The 17,172-nt window shown below is 44.6% G+C and overlaps 3 protein-coding genes across 3 annotated transcripts; 2 read left to right on the top strand and 1 right to left on the bottom strand.

Moving 5' to 3' along the window:
- Positions 1–2,307: 2,307 nt before the first annotated feature.
- ppp1r3ab (protein phosphatase 1, regulatory subunit 3Ab) lies at positions 2,308–6,934 on the bottom strand. The gene is made up of 4 exons (XM_028431040.1): positions 6,100–6,934; positions 5,754–5,809; positions 5,568–5,665; positions 2,308–5,224 (listed from the first exon to the last, which is right to left on the bottom strand). The coding sequence occupies exons 1-4, from the start codon at positions 6,882–6,884 to the stop codon at positions 2,561–2,563; spliced, it is 3,603 nt and encodes a 1,200-aa protein (XP_028286841.1). The 5' UTR covers positions 6,885–6,934; the 3' UTR covers positions 2,308–2,560.
- A 620-nt stretch (positions 6,935–7,554) lies between these two features.
- Positions 7,555–9,070, top strand: LOC114452434 (forkhead box protein B1-like). Its single transcript, XM_028431751.1, has 2 exons — positions 7,555–7,703; positions 7,824–9,070. The coding sequence occupies exons 1-2, from the start codon at positions 7,590–7,592 to the stop codon at positions 8,499–8,501; spliced, it is 792 nt and encodes a 263-aa protein (XP_028287552.1). The 5' UTR covers positions 7,555–7,589; the 3' UTR covers positions 8,502–9,070.
- Positions 9,071–9,547: 477 nt separating this feature from the next.
- On the top strand, positions 9,548–16,868 carry LOC114451691 (forkhead box protein P2-like). Its single transcript, XM_028430487.1, has 14 exons — positions 9,548–9,642; positions 10,178–10,341; positions 11,850–11,954; positions 12,907–12,990; positions 13,262–13,506; positions 13,851–13,949; positions 14,023–14,110; positions 14,533–14,664; positions 15,345–15,488; positions 15,738–15,839; positions 15,935–16,056; positions 16,409–16,478; positions 16,546–16,649; positions 16,736–16,868. The coding sequence occupies exons 2-14, from the start codon at positions 10,186–10,188 to the stop codon at positions 16,866–16,868; spliced, it is 1,584 nt and encodes a 527-aa protein (XP_028286288.1). The 5' UTR covers positions 9,548–9,642; positions 10,178–10,185.
- Positions 16,869–17,172: the final 304 nt, after the last annotated feature.

The raw sequence follows: 17,172 nt of genomic DNA, 5'->3' as shown, positions 1-17,172 counted from the left end.
ATAAATCCAGCAGTGTTTGGCACAGATATACAGCCAGCACAGACCTTTGGATAACTGCCTCAGCAAGTGAAGTGAGGTAATCTGATTAGGTCCAGAAACGGGATGTAATCTGCCCAAAAGATTTGAGAGAGTATGACTGGACACAAGGTTTTGTACCCCTCAGGAGGGGGCAGTGTGAGAAGAGGTCCTTGGAAAGCTTACATACATAATTTGTAACTTTTCAACACATTGGACACACGTTGGACATCTTTGTCCTTCGGATTAAAGCATGTGAGCATCAGTGAGGGATTCGTTCTCCTGGAAAAATAAACGTGATGGAGAACATTTCAATCTGGTGTAGTAACCTGACTGAGGATCATATAAACAATGCACTGTCGTCAAGGCAGCCGGGTAAACCGCGGCCTGCCAAGGCAGTTATGAAACAACACCGCTGTTTACAGGAGTGGTCTGCCTGTTAGGAACCTACACATTTAATCATTACCTGAACTGAGGTAATGTATTCTGAGACTGAATGCCTACAAAACCTCTTTGTCTGCCAACACATGCAGTGTGTGTGTGTGTGCTGCCACCCAATGGTTTCAGGGTTATTTACCCTGTATCAGTGTTTCAGCGCGAAGTAAAAAATAAGTTGTATTTAAAGCTTTCTTAACCCCTTTGGCCGTAACTATTCCTCTCTCCCAAAATAACTCATAGCACATGGTGACTACTGGATGTTTATTTAGCTGGATGCACTGTGATACTCTCTGGAGGGATAATATGTCCTTAAAAACCACCGATTTAAAGGACATTATGCAATATTATCATGTGGCTTTTTTCTACTCATGAAGTAATTTAAGAAATGTAATGACAATAAAAACTGTATTTGTAAAATATACAGAATATTCCCTGGTATTAAACATGGATCCATTTACTGCACGTTTGATTCATGACAGTAATAAAAACACCTTGGAATGAGGTCAGAGAGTCTAATAAAGACAGTTAAACACTGCAGTGTGATGTAGAGTTCAGCCAACACTCCGCTCAAGCTCTACTGGTGCAGGTGATAAAAATTAATAATTGTTCTGTGACAGCAACACCTATCACTTAGGATACCACAACAGGGTGAACACACAGAGACTCTAACAAGACACTTCCAAAATGTCAGGCCTGAGCTGGGCTGTGCAGGAATCGAGTCACAGACCTGCTTTGAGTACAGTAAGGGTCACTTTCAGACAGATAGAGGCTTCTGTTTGCCTCATTTGTCTAAAATGTTCTGGAAAAGTGTTCATCTTCTCAGTGGAGCAGTGTGAAGGCCGCTGCTGAGCACACAGGGTTAGAAATGTCAAGTGACTGATTTTCACTCCCTCATTCTGAGAAAGAGCAGCCTGCTTGGTGAGAGTTACTGCTGAAGAATGTCAGAAATGAACACGGACTTTGGTCGATGTTTGTCCTCTGTGTAGATCTTACTACATGCTGGATGGAAGCGTGACGATGACACATGATTAATGCTTGATGCCAAACATATTTTAAAACTGATAACGGCTGATATCTTTCATCAGAGTGCATTTCAACACGTCAGGATCCAGTTCAGGCCATAATCTGGGCTCTGTGTTTGATATGCCACTGATGGCATTCGTCTTTTCTGAAAAGCACCAATACTATCTGAAAGGAAAAGAAACACATTCCAAGTGAAGCACAGTTCAGTTACCTCAATAATCCCAAAACAACTTCACCTCTTATCTTATTTGAAGCCACAAAAATGAAGCTTTAAACTTTGTAAACAACAGAATAAAACCAACCACACCCGCTGGATTATTTATCATGTGTGCAGTTTATTCATTTTATTGTTATTAAAAATCTCAGACTGGTGGCAGCCACACACACAGCACACTGATGAGTTTCATTGGCTATAAGGATGGATGCAGAGCTGTTCCACAGCCTGCTGGCTGCAGTGGAAGCATAAAGAAAATTGGTTCATACTCTTGACAACAGAGAGTTAACATCATCCCATAGGGAATATACAGCAGGTATTCTGTCATACTTGTAATAATGCCCATATATATATTTTGTTTTTTTACTATTGCAAGCTGTTGCAGATGTTTTATTAAAGGTAGGGGAGGAGGTTTTAAAACTCAGTGAGAGTCGGCCAGATTTAAAATAAACACACGCCCCTTTCTCGGAGCTCACCCTGAAGCCACGCCTCCAATCACATGGACGCCATCACCTGAAGACGAGCTGCGGTCTGTGACTTCGGCCATCATGCACGTACCTCTCTTTGCACAGAGCAGAAAGAGAGTGACAACCAGACAATACTCCTACAGGGTCCACCCGGAGGATTGGCTGATGTTTTTATGTTTTATAGCTTCAGATGATTCATATTCTTCGTTTTAATGAGAAACTGCCGAACTAATCGGTTGCTATCAGACTGTAAAGAGAAGTTACACTAATTTATCAAGAAGTGCAACAGAGTGAAACCTCCTACCCGACCTTTAGATATTTAAGAAAATATCATGTTATAGGAGTATGTAGAAAAACAATGGCAGCACCTTCTACATTAGTTCATTTTAAACATTGTGGGAATTCAGCCCATTCTGTTGTTTTTAACTGGTTGTCTCTCTCCTTGACAGCACAGCCACACCACGGATATCAAGTAGAGCCCAAAGCAGGCGAGAAAATCATAATGGTATGCCACAACTAAAAATACCACTAACAAGGTGCTGCATAACAGAGTTTTTGAGACACCTCTGCAGGAGAAAGCATCTTTCCACCATGAAACACGGATGCCTTCCTGTGCTCTTAGTGCTGATTGACCTGCAGCTGTCTTCACGTCTTCCTGACTCTTGTCCTCCTGAAGGCTGCAGCTGCTGCCATCACTGAGGTGCTGCTCTTCATCCACAGACTCGCTGATGGACGGCATGGGAGTGGACAGCAGCTTGCTCCTGCTGACAGGAGGGGGCCTTTTGCTCACAGTGAAACCTGCATCTTTCTGGGCCTGGGCTCCGATGTGAACAGCCCGCAGACAGTGCATGTACAGCTCCACCTCGTCGTCTGAGTCAGACTCTGCTGAGGCGCTGTCACGGCCTGTTTGCTCATTTTCAGGTTCATCTGTTAACACGCACACAGCTCCCTCTGCGGCAGAGGATCCGCCCTCAGCTCCTGAGCGGTCATGTGTTTTGCTTTGAAAATCACCCTGCTCATAAACACAGGTTTGAGTCTGATCGTGCACACGTCCTCCTTCTCCTGCAGTCACCGTCTCATCCTGCCTGCTGTTCACCGGAGCAGATACACCATCCTCGTGCTTGTTTTGTGTGATGTCTGACCTCTCTGGGAAACACTCCGCTTCACTGTCTCCGTCTTCTGTTGTGTGGATAATCTCTCCTGCTTCATCAGCTTGGATTTCATCCCTGTAATCTGGAATCTCCTCCTCTTTAGTTCCCTGTTTTGATTTCACACCTGTTTCACCTTCATCAGTCATTCCCATTTCCTCCTCCTCCTCCTCCTCCTCCTCATCTTCCTCTTGGATGTTTCTCCTTTCAATAATGACCTCTTGTGTGTCTGCAAAGTGTTTCTCTGTCTGCAGCTCTGTCTCCTCTGGTCCCTCTGTTGTCTTTATTTCAGCTGTTTTTGTGACATTTGTCTGATCTTCTTCTTCTTCTTCTCCCTCTCTTATCCACTCCATGTCCTCCTCCTCCACAGCCTCCTTTGCTCCTGCAGCTGTGACCTCCTCCTTTTTCTTCTCTGTAGAGTCTGTCGCTTCTTCTGCCTCCACCTTTATCGGCTCGCCTTCTTCTTCATGTGTCAACATCGCATTTTCCTCTTCTTCAACCATCATCTCCCAGTTTTTCTCTTCAGGAAGTTCTGCTAAACAGGAATCTTCATCCTCCTCTTCACAACGCTCTGTGTTTTCATTGAGTCGCACAAACACGTCGCTCATGGCTTCTTCTATCATGGATTCAACTAACTCCTGGATTGGATTCATTTCACTGTGTTTTTCTGAACTGTCCACTGAGTTATTTCCTCTTTCTGTGTTGCAAGTTTCCAGACATGTCTCAGGTGTTTCCTTCACAAGTTCACAGCTAGAAATGCAATTCTCAGGTTCATTTGGGAGAGAATTATTGTTGTGGTTAGAGTTTAGATCATGTAGCATTTCAAACAGTTCGTCCTCCTTTACAGATGCATGTATATTCTTACGCGTTTCTTCAGTACCGCTGCTGTTTTGCTCTTCAATAATCTGCCATGATGCATTCAGAGACGGCCGAAGAGATGAGTGCAGACTGATCCCGACTTCTTCGGCCTCACTTTGTGAAGGTGTTTCATCGAGGTTGGTTTTTATTTGTGTATGTTGACACTGTGTTTGGGTTGGATCCTCCTCTGCTCTCTCTCTCTGGAGATCTAAACTCTCATTTGGTATATTTACGGGCTCAAGATGTTCTAATGTGTCTCCTAAAAGAGGACATTCAGGTGAATTTGTGCACCCCCGTTCAGAATGTTTCATCTCACTGGGATTCTCTGCACAGTCGATTACTGTCACAGTCAAACTGGTCTCTTCTTCAGTGGGAGCGCTGTTGTGTGTGGCATGGTTTGAGTCCGGACCACCACCTGTCGGAGTGTCAGTGCAGCTGTTCTGCTTTCTTTCAGAGAGCAGATTGACAACACTCACAGGATTTTCACATTCTCTCTGACTTTCACTTCCCACTCTGCCAAACAGCTGATGATACAACGGTGCCACCACCGTTCCAAACGTGAAGTTGCTCTGGCTAACGAGGCTTTCACTGCTCTGACTGCTCTCCTCAGCTGTGCTGACAGATGTATGGATACTCTGCTGCTCTGCAGGAGAAGGCTCATCACTTGGAGGTTTGTCTGAGATGTCTGTGGCGCTCTCACCTCCTGTGTCTGTGACCGAGTCAGCCAAAGCGGCACTCTCGGATTTCTCCGGCTGACTGTTTGAGCTGCAGTCATGTGCCGGTGACGTGTCAGGTAGATCGTCGGGGCTGGCTTGGCTGCATGTTTTTACAGATTGAGAAACAAACTGTGAATCATCTGACTTGCTGTCCCGTCCAGGAAATGACTGCACATCTGCATGCTTTTCCTTCCTGGGTTCTTCTTCAGCTGCCTGCTTTATTTCTGGAGCTGATCTTTCAGTGTCTTCTGCTTCTGCATCCCTCTGGGCAAAGCACTGCCTCACTTGGGCCATCCGTGCAGCCTTTCTGCGATTTCTTCTCCTTCTGTTCTGTCTGTTCTCCATCTGGAACAGGGATAGATTCATTTCAGCTTACTCACACAATAACTCTGCTTTTTTTGACTGATACAAGAGGAGCAACATAGAACAGCCACTGCAGCATGCAGGCCAAAATATGAGACTCTGACGGAGTCGAGCTGCACTCAGTGTCCTTTGGGTCATGGTACATGATGTTATGCTGGTGGTACTCAAGCTCTAGTCATGTGACATTCTTTTAGAAAGAGCACAAGAGGTCTTCTTTCTGTATCTCACACACACAGCAGGGAGTCTTTAAGTCCTTCGTGGCTAAAAATACATCAGACCAAACACTTTGTTTCACAAATGGAGCTGCTGTGTTATTTGGACTCACCAGTAGCTGCTCTCTACCTTCCTCTGATGTTTCTGACTGACCATCAGGACTTTTCTTGGTTTTCACATCATCTCCCTCCAGGCTCTTTTGGGGCTTATCTTGGGAAAGGAGACATTTTTACATGTATATTATGGCTGTAGAATGTGACTATTAAATAATGTCTCTACTGTCAAATTCATGTTTTACCTGTTGAAATATTTTCCTGTGGTGAAGAAACGGTTTCCTCAGAGGAGAAGTTCTGACTGTGAAGTGAAGAAACTGTGATCAATCACATTCATTGTTCGTGTCTGTAATTGGAATCAATATGCTGACATACCTACATCCTGAAATCTTCCACAATCAACCTGGACTGTTTGCAATAGAAATATACAAATATTAAACCGTCTAAATGACTCCTCTTTATGATCATCCTGTTATTTCAAGGCTACAATTTGGCCACTACCCTTTGCTGTAAAAAGCCAATTTGGACAACTGAGTGCATTCCTAAAAAGTCATGTCTGCTGACATAATCAGTATTGATCTGTTTCCTCACCCAACAGCCTTCAGGCAGCTTTTCTTGTTCACTGTTTCCTTCTGTGGTTTCTCTTTGTCCTCTTTTCTTCTGTGGTAACAGAACAGCACGTAGTTCCTGTTGTTATTGTTAGCCCAGAATGTCCCCATTGAAGTCTCATACCGCAGACAAAAGTCAACTCTGGCTCCCTGCTCCCCGAACGGTGGCACTAATGTGAGTTTAAACGAGAAACAGTCCGTCAGACCATCACTGGAGCTGGGAATGTACTCTGCCAGGAGGTCAAAGTGGGTGGACCAGGAGTCCAAAGAGGTTCGGATGTACACTGCCTTAGTGAAGGAGATGTTGAGGACGCGGATGACTCCTTTTACTATTGTGGTCCCTGGAAGTAACTCAATTGACTCCAGTTCTACTTTCTGATCCCGGACTTTGGCAGACAGCTCCTTAGTTTCTAACGGAAGGGTGAAAGTAATAGGTGAGAGGCAGTACTCCTCTGCATTGTTACCGTTTCCTTCAGAAGAGTCATATCCTGGCAGTTTGGGTACTTCCCATGTGTCAAACTCCTTCACTTGAACCAAACTGAGGCCTTTGGCGTCTGCAAAAGACACTCTCCTGGAGCCGCACGGGGGAGGCTCAGGTTCGGAGTCCTCATCAGTGACAGAGCTCTTTCTCCGTGGGAGAGGAGAGGATTTGGGCCTGATGCCGATGACCACCTCACCCTCATCATCGTCCACGTCCAAGCAGCTGAGGCCTGGGACTCCTAAAAAGCTGCAGGCCCCAGAAGGACTTGGCTGTCCCACGAACTCCATGAAGCTCTCTGTGAGAGAGTCAGCGGGAAATGAACTGCAGTGCTTCTGCTTCTGGCAACTGACATTCAACATGCTCTGACTGAACAGATGGAGTCAAGTTACAGATGACATTGTTGCAAGGGCCAACTCTATAAATAGGCCTGAAGGGACTTAAACTATGTACAGTAGTCTTAGCTCAGGAGGAGGCTCTATCAACCTTTGAGGCCAAGTGATTCCCAAATATATGATTTTCTCACTGAAAAGCTTGCTGAGGTTTCGTGGACATCTTTCCTGCTTAAGCACACTAACTGCTCCCCAAAGAGTTCTAATTCTATTTGTGCAGACAGCAGCTTCTGCTATTTCTGGGAGGTTTAAACCAGAATAAACGGCCTTTCCATAATATGTAGGCCTTGACTCCTGACCAATCAATGACTGTGATGATGCAACAAAGGTGAAACAATCATTCCACATATTCTTTTATCTGCCATACCTGCAGATACAGTTTATTTATGCATTGTGGAGCACTTCCTGTATTTATCTCCCAGCTGTGACCAAGCAGTGGTTAGACCTCAATCTGAGTAAACATAGTTCAACAGTGATAAGACTGCAGGTGAGCACTCCCCTCATCTGGATGAGAATAATATAAAAGCACGTAAAGGCCGGTTGGGATTCTTGTTCAGACTGTCGGAGCATGTCGGACAGTTTCATTGCTGTGCTTGCAAAACAATGAATGCAGAGGAGGGAAGACCAGATTTAATGGACCCTGTTCAAGAGGAAAAGACAGGATGTCGCTTCACAACTACTTCCAAGATGGTGTCAGATGCCGTCAAAACTTCTGAGGTAACCCACCCTCCAGATAACATTTCCAGCTCCTCTTCTCAGGACAGCCAGGCCTTTTCTAAGCCCTCGCTTTCTTACATCGCCCTGATTGCCCAGGTCATCCTGTCCTCCCCCTCCCAGAAACTCAACCTGGGGTCCATCTATAGAGCCATGGAGCAGCAGTTCCCCTACCTCAGGAGCCGCGGCACAGGCTGGAGGAACAGCGTTCGACACAACTTGTCCGTGAACGACTGCTTTGTGAAGGTGAGCCGCTGCGAGGATGGTCGGGGGCACTACTGGGGCGTCCACCAAGCTCATCTGAGAGATTTCCAGCATGGGAACTTCAAGAGGTACAGGACCAGCAGAGGGAGGAAGGAGAGGGATGATGGTGCAGCAGGCTGTCTGGCTTGGATGGAGACCAGCTGCTTCCTCAGAAGGTTCTGTGAGCACAGATCAGAGTCTTTGGCTTGGTTGGGACCACGATGCCCTCTGCAGGAACCAAGGAGGAATCAGATGAGTTCTCTGGACTGGACCCCCAGCTGGATGAGACATTACTACTGTACAGAAAGAGCAGCAGACTCAAATAGCAAGATCACAGCTGGGAGAAGGCAGGGTGGACAAACCCTGACCTCCAGAGTGCACTATGGGAAGATTACCCACCCAGTACTGAGAGGCATGGCAGAGTCATATGACGGCAGGTTCACAGGATCACAAGTGCAGGCCCTCAGGTTTCCACCCTGCTGCTGCTGCTGCTGCTGCTGCTGCTGCATGTCTCCAGGGGTCAAAGAGTTCATAAATCCATTCGCTTACAAAGTTTAATTTAGCACCTGAACTGTCCAAGAGTTTGTGATTTTTATAATAAGAACAAAAACATAATATCTGTATAGTATCTCTGATGCAAACTGGAGGGCAGGTAAAGACTAATCCAGTAGGTGGCAGACAGTTACCTTGGTAACAGCATCCACAATTCACTAATCGATCCTACTACTCCTCTCACTTCATGATAACAGAAATCAATACAGCACTAATTCACATTTGATGATAAAGTGAGTATAACTGTAACCATATTTAACCTGTATTAGCCTCACTTTATCACATTTCTTCTTCACTCTCGTGCTGAGAAACATTGTCTGTATCTCACTAAATAATACATAACTCCTGATGCAGCAGCAGTCTGGCCTTTCTTCTTTCTTCTTTCCTCTTCTTTCATCATGTATTTACACACCAGGACATGTGTATAATAATGGGAGAATGCTGAGAAGAAGAAGAAAAAAGATGACAAAGAAACAAAAATTATCAAACAGAATAAACACACACCAAGCTCTGGAAACAAAGGACGATAAGCAGAGAACAAAACTGGAGTTATTTCAGGTGTTTGTCAATGCGGATGATTGAGCACTCTGGGGTACAGCGCATTCATCAGCAGTCTAAATTAAAGCACTTTTATTTGTTTTTAATAGATGTACCGATGCGCTGTTCAAATACAACTGTGCCAGGCTCTTTGATAACAGCTTGACAGCTGTGTGGTTACACAGCTCTTTTTGTTGTTCCAATCTAAATAAAGTCACAGACAACTTGTCGTCTCTAAAAGACTCTTTGTTTCTGTTTTTTGAGACAATAAATCGTGCTTGTTTTGACTGGTCTTCATATTTTGTTGTTGGATTGTGTGCGTCAGCAGAGAAGTTCCTGCACAGAAGGATGAACACTGTTGAAGATGTTTGAGTTTACATGTGAACAAAGCGTTGATTCGTAGAGGAACCTTTACGGGACGCTGACGGAGTCAGGCTGTGATGAATGATCTGTGGCTCCAGCTCCACGTCTCACAGGCTGTTCACTGACTGACACTGTGACTCCTCCCACTCAGGTAGACACACAACTCCATCAGCTCTCTCCCATCCTCAGTCCAAACTGCTTGACTTGGAGGCGACCAACTCTGCCTGCCTGGCTCTGAATTCAAAAGGTATGTGTGTGTGTTTGATAGAATTCTGACTTTTTATTCTAAAGGTTTTGTATAATTACAGTAACTGTTTGTAGGTTTTCGATCTTTTTAAGCTTTGTTTGAACTTTGTGAAGCAGCCGGGTGAGTTGCAGCCGGTCTATTGTGCTTGTGATGAGCCACTGTTAAATATACTGTCAATAACAGTCATTTCAATTGTGATAATCTGAAATCATGAAACTTAAACAGTGCATAAATGACTGCTGTTTATAGCAAAGTACTTTTTAATGTAGTATATGGACACCTTCATTTAAGGACTAAAATCAGCTGATGTTTTTTGTGAACGATGTGAATTTATTTCTGATATTTTACACTTAAATCCTGAACATATCGCCTCTCTTGTGCTTCTGTGTGTTGTATTTAAAGCATTCAAACTGCCTGACATTCTTCTATTTCACTCTTTTTTTAAATAAATAAATAGTTTTCCTTCTTGGTGCAAAGTGACACAAAAGTCTTAATTTAACTTACGGCTTATTTAGCGCTGCCGGTTTTCTTTCAGGACCTGAGATGCCTGAGTCTCCTCTCAGTCCCACGGCAAGCCGTCAAACCCCAGCCAGCAGCCTCCTCAGTCACACAGACAGCGGTGCAGAAGAGAGACTGGCTAATGGGGACTCCTGCAGTGGAGTGAGTGCTGAGAACTGGCAGAGTCTCCACCATAAACAGGTACGTTCATCCTGCTAGTCCTTATCTCTCCCCCTCTCATCCCTCAACCCATCCTCTCCCTCTTTATAAGTCTTAGGCAAACAGATGTCAAGAGAAATAGCTCCATAGTGGATATCCTCTGACAGGACCCCAAACCCGGAGCCGGTGTGTTGACAGTGGCAGAGATTTCATATAAGATCTGAGCTGAGGTGGGAGCTGACACAACTCTTGTTTGTCCTTCATTATTAGTGGGAGGAATAATTGTGCGCAGACTTGGGTCAAACACATGCAAGTGAAAGGCAAATAAGCAACGACCAACATCACTTTCAGGCAGCATCTCCTGCAGTTCCACCCCCTGTAATCCTAATCTGAAGGGATGAAGGATCTGAGATAATGACGTGTCTATGTCGTTTCTTCTCTTCTGTTAATTCAGTGTCTGCCTCAGTGCAGCCTGTGAGCTGCCGGCTTTCTGCCAGCACTGTAACCGCAGGATGTGCATTTTTAAACATGGGACTTTTTTGTTATTTTCAGCTAACATAGTGTAACTGTATCAAGTGACATTGTCACAGCACCACAGTGGAAACACTACTCTAGTCCTCAGAATATAATGATGAGTTGACCACTGTGGATTAGAGGAGTGTTCTCCTCCTTTTCCAACTGAACCAGCTGGAAAGCCAGATGCACATGATGCAATTAAAGAAAGCCGGCTCACTAGGACATGTTTGGAAATCTGCATTTTTATATCTAAATATCTATATTTACATTTAGGATTTATCTTGACTTTAACTCCATCACAGCTCTATACTTCTCCTTTCAGGGGTGGAATCAAGAAACTATGGATTAAATAATAAAAACAACCCATATTAATAACTGCTAATAACCTAACAGCTGATGCAGATCTTTACCACGCCTGTGTCTAATTTCTGATTTCAAAGCTTTACTTTTTTCTTTTTTACAACCCTGAGGCTCCTCTAAACTACCCCAGCTCTCTCTCTGCACCTGTCCACACCACATGTGTTATATTTATAAATACTGTAAATCATTCACACGTAGAAATAAATGTTTGTAAAACCATGTGTCGAATATGTCCGCAGCCTTTTGTTGCTCTTTTAATGCAGTCATGGTGAATTGGCTGCTGTCGGAGCAGGGAGACGATCAGTGTGTTATCTGTCGCTCCATCAGTAACAGTGCGGACCGGTTATTATTCTGGGAGTGTTTGCCTTTATTAATACCCATACACTTCTATTAGGAGCCACAACAAGCATGAAATTGTGTTGCTAATTAACTGGTCAGCCTATCTCCCATCTCATTTAGGGTCAATGACACAATCCAGCATGATGATGTTCACAAAGGGTTGACAACGCTGTGGTGTAATTGGAAAGATTTCCATCTGACGGCTGTTAGTTTATCACCTGAGCGCTTTCCTTCTGTCTTACTCACCCCTCCTGACTTCACTCTGTGGATTGTGACACTTTATGATGACATGCTTCTCCTCTTCCTCCTCCTCCTCCTCCTCTTTCTTTTTTAAGGTCTTCTTGGCGATGATGGCTCCTCAGCAGATGCAGCAGCTTCTGTCCCAGAACCAGCTGCAGGCTCTGATCCACCAGAAGCAGCAAGCCCTCCTGCTCCAGCAGGTATTTCAACTTGTTTCACACACTGACATAACACCTGTACCTCATCTGGTGTTTTCTTAGTGTGTTCCTTTAACCTCTCCACGTGGAGCAGCTGGATTCTTGTGCTATTTGTGAGACCAGACTTCATGTCATGTGATCTTGGCTGAGCCACAGGTGGTTTGGTCCAATCAGCAGGTTCCTGTTCTGCAGGTGGTGGTTTGGCTAGTTAGCCTGTGTCAGCAGTGAAAAGGCAGTTTATTTGGACCTCCTGGCAATAGCTTAGCAGTCAACACGTTTTAACAGCACAAAAAAACATCATAAATAAATACCACATGTGATCGGTCAGACGTCCACCACATACGACACATGGTTATATTGGTGCTAACAGAATATCCGAAAATATTGCATGACGTAAGTTTAGGTTTACCCTAACAGAACATATGATGGTGTTAGGAGACAATGCAGGAGTCTGGGGTTCAAGTACCCCTGACACCATGAGCTGTTTTGTTTTTAGTCTGTGTTAAATTTGGCATTTTAAAAAACACTGGTTAAAGTTAGGCATCAAAAATCAGGGAAGGGATGACAGATGCCCCTGGAGAAATACGCACATGTTCCATTTTCAAGGACTCAAATATTGACCTTTTTTCCCAGTAAATAGAAATATAATTTATTATAAGACCTAATCTTACCCCCACCCATGAGCCCACACTCATGAAGCGTTTCAAACGAGGCTGAAACAAACTCAAGACCCCTGGGTGAAGTTTATACTGTGACAATACCCAGATGTATGTACATATATATATAATTATATTGATAAGCGCTGCGCTCCTACAGTTTCTCATTTAAAAGCTTTCACAATTTTTTCCATTATTTGGCTTTTAAATAAAATATAAATGTGTTTTATATCACACAGTTTATTAATATATATGTGAGGAATTTATTTTATAAATGTGTAAATATCGATGATTTCTAGCAACATCTGAAGGAGTTCTACAAGAAGCAGCAGCAGCAGATTCAGCAGCTACAGCAGCAGCAGTGCAGCAAGAAAATCAAGGAGGTGAAGCACTTCGATTATTGTGCTTTATATTTATACATACAGCACATTTTACTGTCAATGGCCTGGCTAACATCTGCTTCAGATGTAGCTTTTATTTTGAAAGTTTACAGTGGGATTATGACTTCTTTCCTCCAGCTCCCTGCACAGCAGCTGGTCTTCCAGCAGCTCCTCCAGCTCCAGCAGCAGCTCCAGCAGCAGCAGCTCCTGCAGGCACAGAGACCCTCGCCGTCCTCTCCTGCCCCCTCTCCAGGTCACTCCTCTTTTTTGCTAGCAGAAGTATACAGAGCTGCACCATGCCCTGCTCACCAGCATGGTTTCTGTTCCTCGTTCAGCTCGTCTCAGCCCTGCAGAGATGCTGCAGTTATGGAAGGAGCTCACAGTTAGAATAAGTGAAGAGACAAACACAGTCAAAGGCGATCAGGAGTCTCCAGCTCACAAAACCACGTCCATCCAAGTCCCAGGCAGACAGAGCGCTGACCAGCAGGATCCTGATCTTTCTCCTCGCAGGGCTGAACGGTGAGAGCCGCCCGCTGTAACAGCAGACTGCATGTGATCCGTGCTGTTTGAGAACATCAGAGGCTCATAAGTTTGGAGATGTTGTTCGATTCAGAAGCTTCATTTTAATTCCCGGTGGGATGTTATATTTTGTATTGTTTGTTTGCTTTGTGTTCCTCCACCTGAAGGAACAGTTTACATGACTTCACCTTCCCAAATCAAAAGTAAACACTTTATTTTTCTGCTACTCGAGAGCAAAACAAAACACTCTGATATCTCTTTTATTGATGTTTTAATATCTGTATTTTTTAAATCATGTCAGTCCTCCTCCTCCTCCTCCTCCTCTTCCTCCTCCTCCTCTTCAGCACTGTCAAAGGTGATCGCACACACACTCTCTTCGGGCATGGCGTGTGCAACTGGCCTGGTTGTGAGTCAATCTGTGAAAACTTCAGCCAGTTTATCAGGTAGGTCTCTGTGGCAGTGAGTTACATTTGATGGATGCTTTGCTACATTTGTGACATGTTCTCTGTATCTCAGGCACATCAGCAGTGAACACACACTGGATGACAGAAGCACTGCACAGTGCAGAGTCCAGATGCAGGTGGTGCAGCAGCTGGAGCTTCAGGTAGGATCTGATGTTTTCCAGCAGAATTAAAACAGCAAACATCACTGAGAATGCACAACATTGCATTATTATTATTATATATTCATTATATATGAGATCAACTACGAACTGATGCTTTGCAACATGAGGGAAATAATCTGTTATGTGCATTGATTTATGGATGTTTCTGTTGTTGTGTAGATTAATAATGATGTGATGCAAAGTTTGTCAGAGTGTTTGAGACGATTCATCTGAATACTTTAGGATCATCTCACCGTCTGACACCTTTTCACTTTTCATATCTACAGCAGGAGGTGTGTGTGTGTGTCTGTGTGTGTGTGTCTGTGTGTGTGTCTGTGTGTCTGTGTCTGTGTGTGTGTGTTCAGTATTGTGTGTGATGCTGACTTGACCTCCTCCTCTGTGATTACCTCTTCCTCTAACAGCTCTCCAAAGAGCGGGAGCGTCTGCAGGCGATGATGGCTCACCTGCACCTGCCATCTTTAGAAGCTCCGCCGCTCGCCGGCTCTGCGGCGTCTCCCCAGTCTGATGCGGTTGTTGACCCGTGCGGCCTGCAGGTAAGATGATGGTGTGCGGTGACATCTGTGTGTGTGGACAACAGAGCAAATGAGCCGTAAATGTTTGTGGCATTAGTAAAACTGCAAATCTGTGGTGGAAATAGCAAGTGTCTGGGTGCAACACCACCCACATCACCTGCAGCACTGATGGAGGTGCTGCCACTGATCTCTCTGTTTGTATATATATGACTAAACAGGAGAGATACAGGTCTGATGATGTCAGACTGAAGCAGACAGACAGAGCTCCATGTTGGCAGCAGAGGGCTGCCATTGTGTTTTCAGACATGCTCTGATAATATGGAAGCTAATCATTTGTTAATCTTGCAAATATTGCACCACCCACCAAACAATTTCACCCTATAATTAACAATAATTGGCTTCCTTCTTATTGCAGTATTAGTGGAATCACCTCTGAAGAGGCGAATCCAATCGCTCTGTTACACCCAGTTAAATAAAACCCTCCTCTGTCAGTCTTTTCACTCCACTTGTTCCTTTGTTACAAACTTGGATCGTCTCCTCTCTCTCTCAGCTCAGCCCGTCAGACTCGGTGCTGAGTGTTTCCCCCCTGCCTCTGGATCCTGCTCGCACTCCATCCAGGGGATGTTGTGAGAACGAGGCGTCCCCATCCTGTGGGGCCATGAGGCGGCGTCATCACCCACTGGTCTTCTCTCTGTCCTCAGGTGAAGCCGCGCTCACACCCGATCAGTCAGACAACAAACACACAGCAGCTGATGGCTCTTTGCTCTGTTTTAGAAAACGAATACGAGCTTTACAAAAACACTGACATCAGACCGCCATTCACCTATGCAACACTGATACGACAGGTACGACCAAAAACAGTATAAATATATTATTTGACTTGTGTGTGATGATCTTCTTCAATCCTCCTCTTCTGTTTCGTCATTGTTTTTGAACTATTATATATATTAAAGATTAAATAAATTATTTAGAATTATACTCATGTTGCATTAGTCCTGAGGGGCAACAACTGCCTAAAAAGGCAAAAAGTAGTCTGAAAATATGGATTAATATGGATTAATTTGGATTACAGGCTTTAATTTTATCCCCCCCAGGCTATCATGGAGGCATCAGACAAGCAGCTGACACTCAACGAGATTTACAGCTGGTTCACGAGGACGTTTGCTTATTTCCGACGCAACGCCGCCACCTGGAAGGTACCATCCCGCCCAGACATGATGGAGTCTGTGATCCCACTGTGTGTGTGTGTTTTATGCAGCATGCATTCAGTAATAATCTGCCTAACTCCCAGAATGCAGTTCGCCACAACCTGAGCCTGCACAAGTGCTTCGTGCGTGTGGAGAACGTGAAAGGTGCCGTGTGGACGGTGGATGAGGCGGAGTACCAGAGGAGGAGATCGCAGAGGATGACCGGGTACGGGACGTCCTCCAGGGTGTCAGCTGACATAAGAACAAACAAAACTTCATGAAGCATGTGAATAATTCAAACACATGAAGGTCGTGTTAAAGTGAACGTGAGCCTCGTGTGCTCCCTGTGTCCAGTATGAGCCGAAGGATTTGATAATTGTGTCCACAGCGTTCATCGCCTTAGTCTCCTGGTCTCATAGATAAACATGGAGTAAACATGGCAGCAGCGTCTCTAATGTCCTGATCAGTACCGACCTTGCCTCACGCTCTTGCTGTTTCCCCTGTTGTGCTTGTTATAATGTATTGATTTATTTGCCATGAATCAGACATGTCACTCTGTCCCCTTCATTACTCCACAGGAGCCCGTCGCTGATGAAAAACGTGTCCTCTCCTTTAGCCTTTGGGACCGTTTTGAATGCCACCTTACAGGTGAGAGGACGTGTTACAGCTTGTGTTTGATCAGAGCAGTGATGACTTTGATCCATCCCCTCTGTAGGCTGCACTGCCAGGACTCAAGAAGGAAGGCAGGAACTCCAGGACCCAAAAGAACAAAGTGGGAGTCGGCAGCAGAAACCCAAACTTTCCAGGACAAGTCCAGCCGTGAGTTGAGCTCGTCATTAACTCCAAAAAGATCAATGGCTGCCGTGTTCTAAATATTGATGAAGGTGTCATTGTGCATCCTGCAGGTCTCTTTTCCTTAAGGACAAAGAGCTGAACGTGAGCGACCAAGAGTGCGTGTTGCCGCCGGTGAATCCGGTCAGCCTGCAGCACGCCAGCGTGCCGGAGAACGACGAAGAGCATTTGTTTGACCTTGAATGACCTTTTGGCATTAAACGCATTAATAAGCAGCTCTGCATCGTCCATGCAGGGACATAGATCTGACAGTTTACAATGTTAAAGCAATGCTGTGAGTTCCTCTGTGACGATGACCTGTACTGTACTCTAATTTTGGATTATAGTGACACTTATACTCTTATACTCTGTACTTAACTGCATTTAATGTAACTTGATACCTCTGGCACAAGAATTTCCTTCGGGATTAATAAAGTTTTATCTTATCTTATCTTATCTTACCTTTGAGTTCAGATCTTTAATCATCCCGTGGTGCCAGCTGACCAATCAA

Source organism: Parambassis ranga, chromosome 19 (genome assembly GCF_900634625.1).
Source record: "Parambassis ranga chromosome 19, fParRan2.1, whole genome shotgun sequence".
Lineage (NCBI taxonomy): Eukaryota > Metazoa > Chordata > Actinopteri > Ambassidae > Parambassis > Parambassis ranga.
Note: the sequence above shows the minus strand (reverse complement) of the source record. Positions and strands in the feature narration are given on the sequence as shown.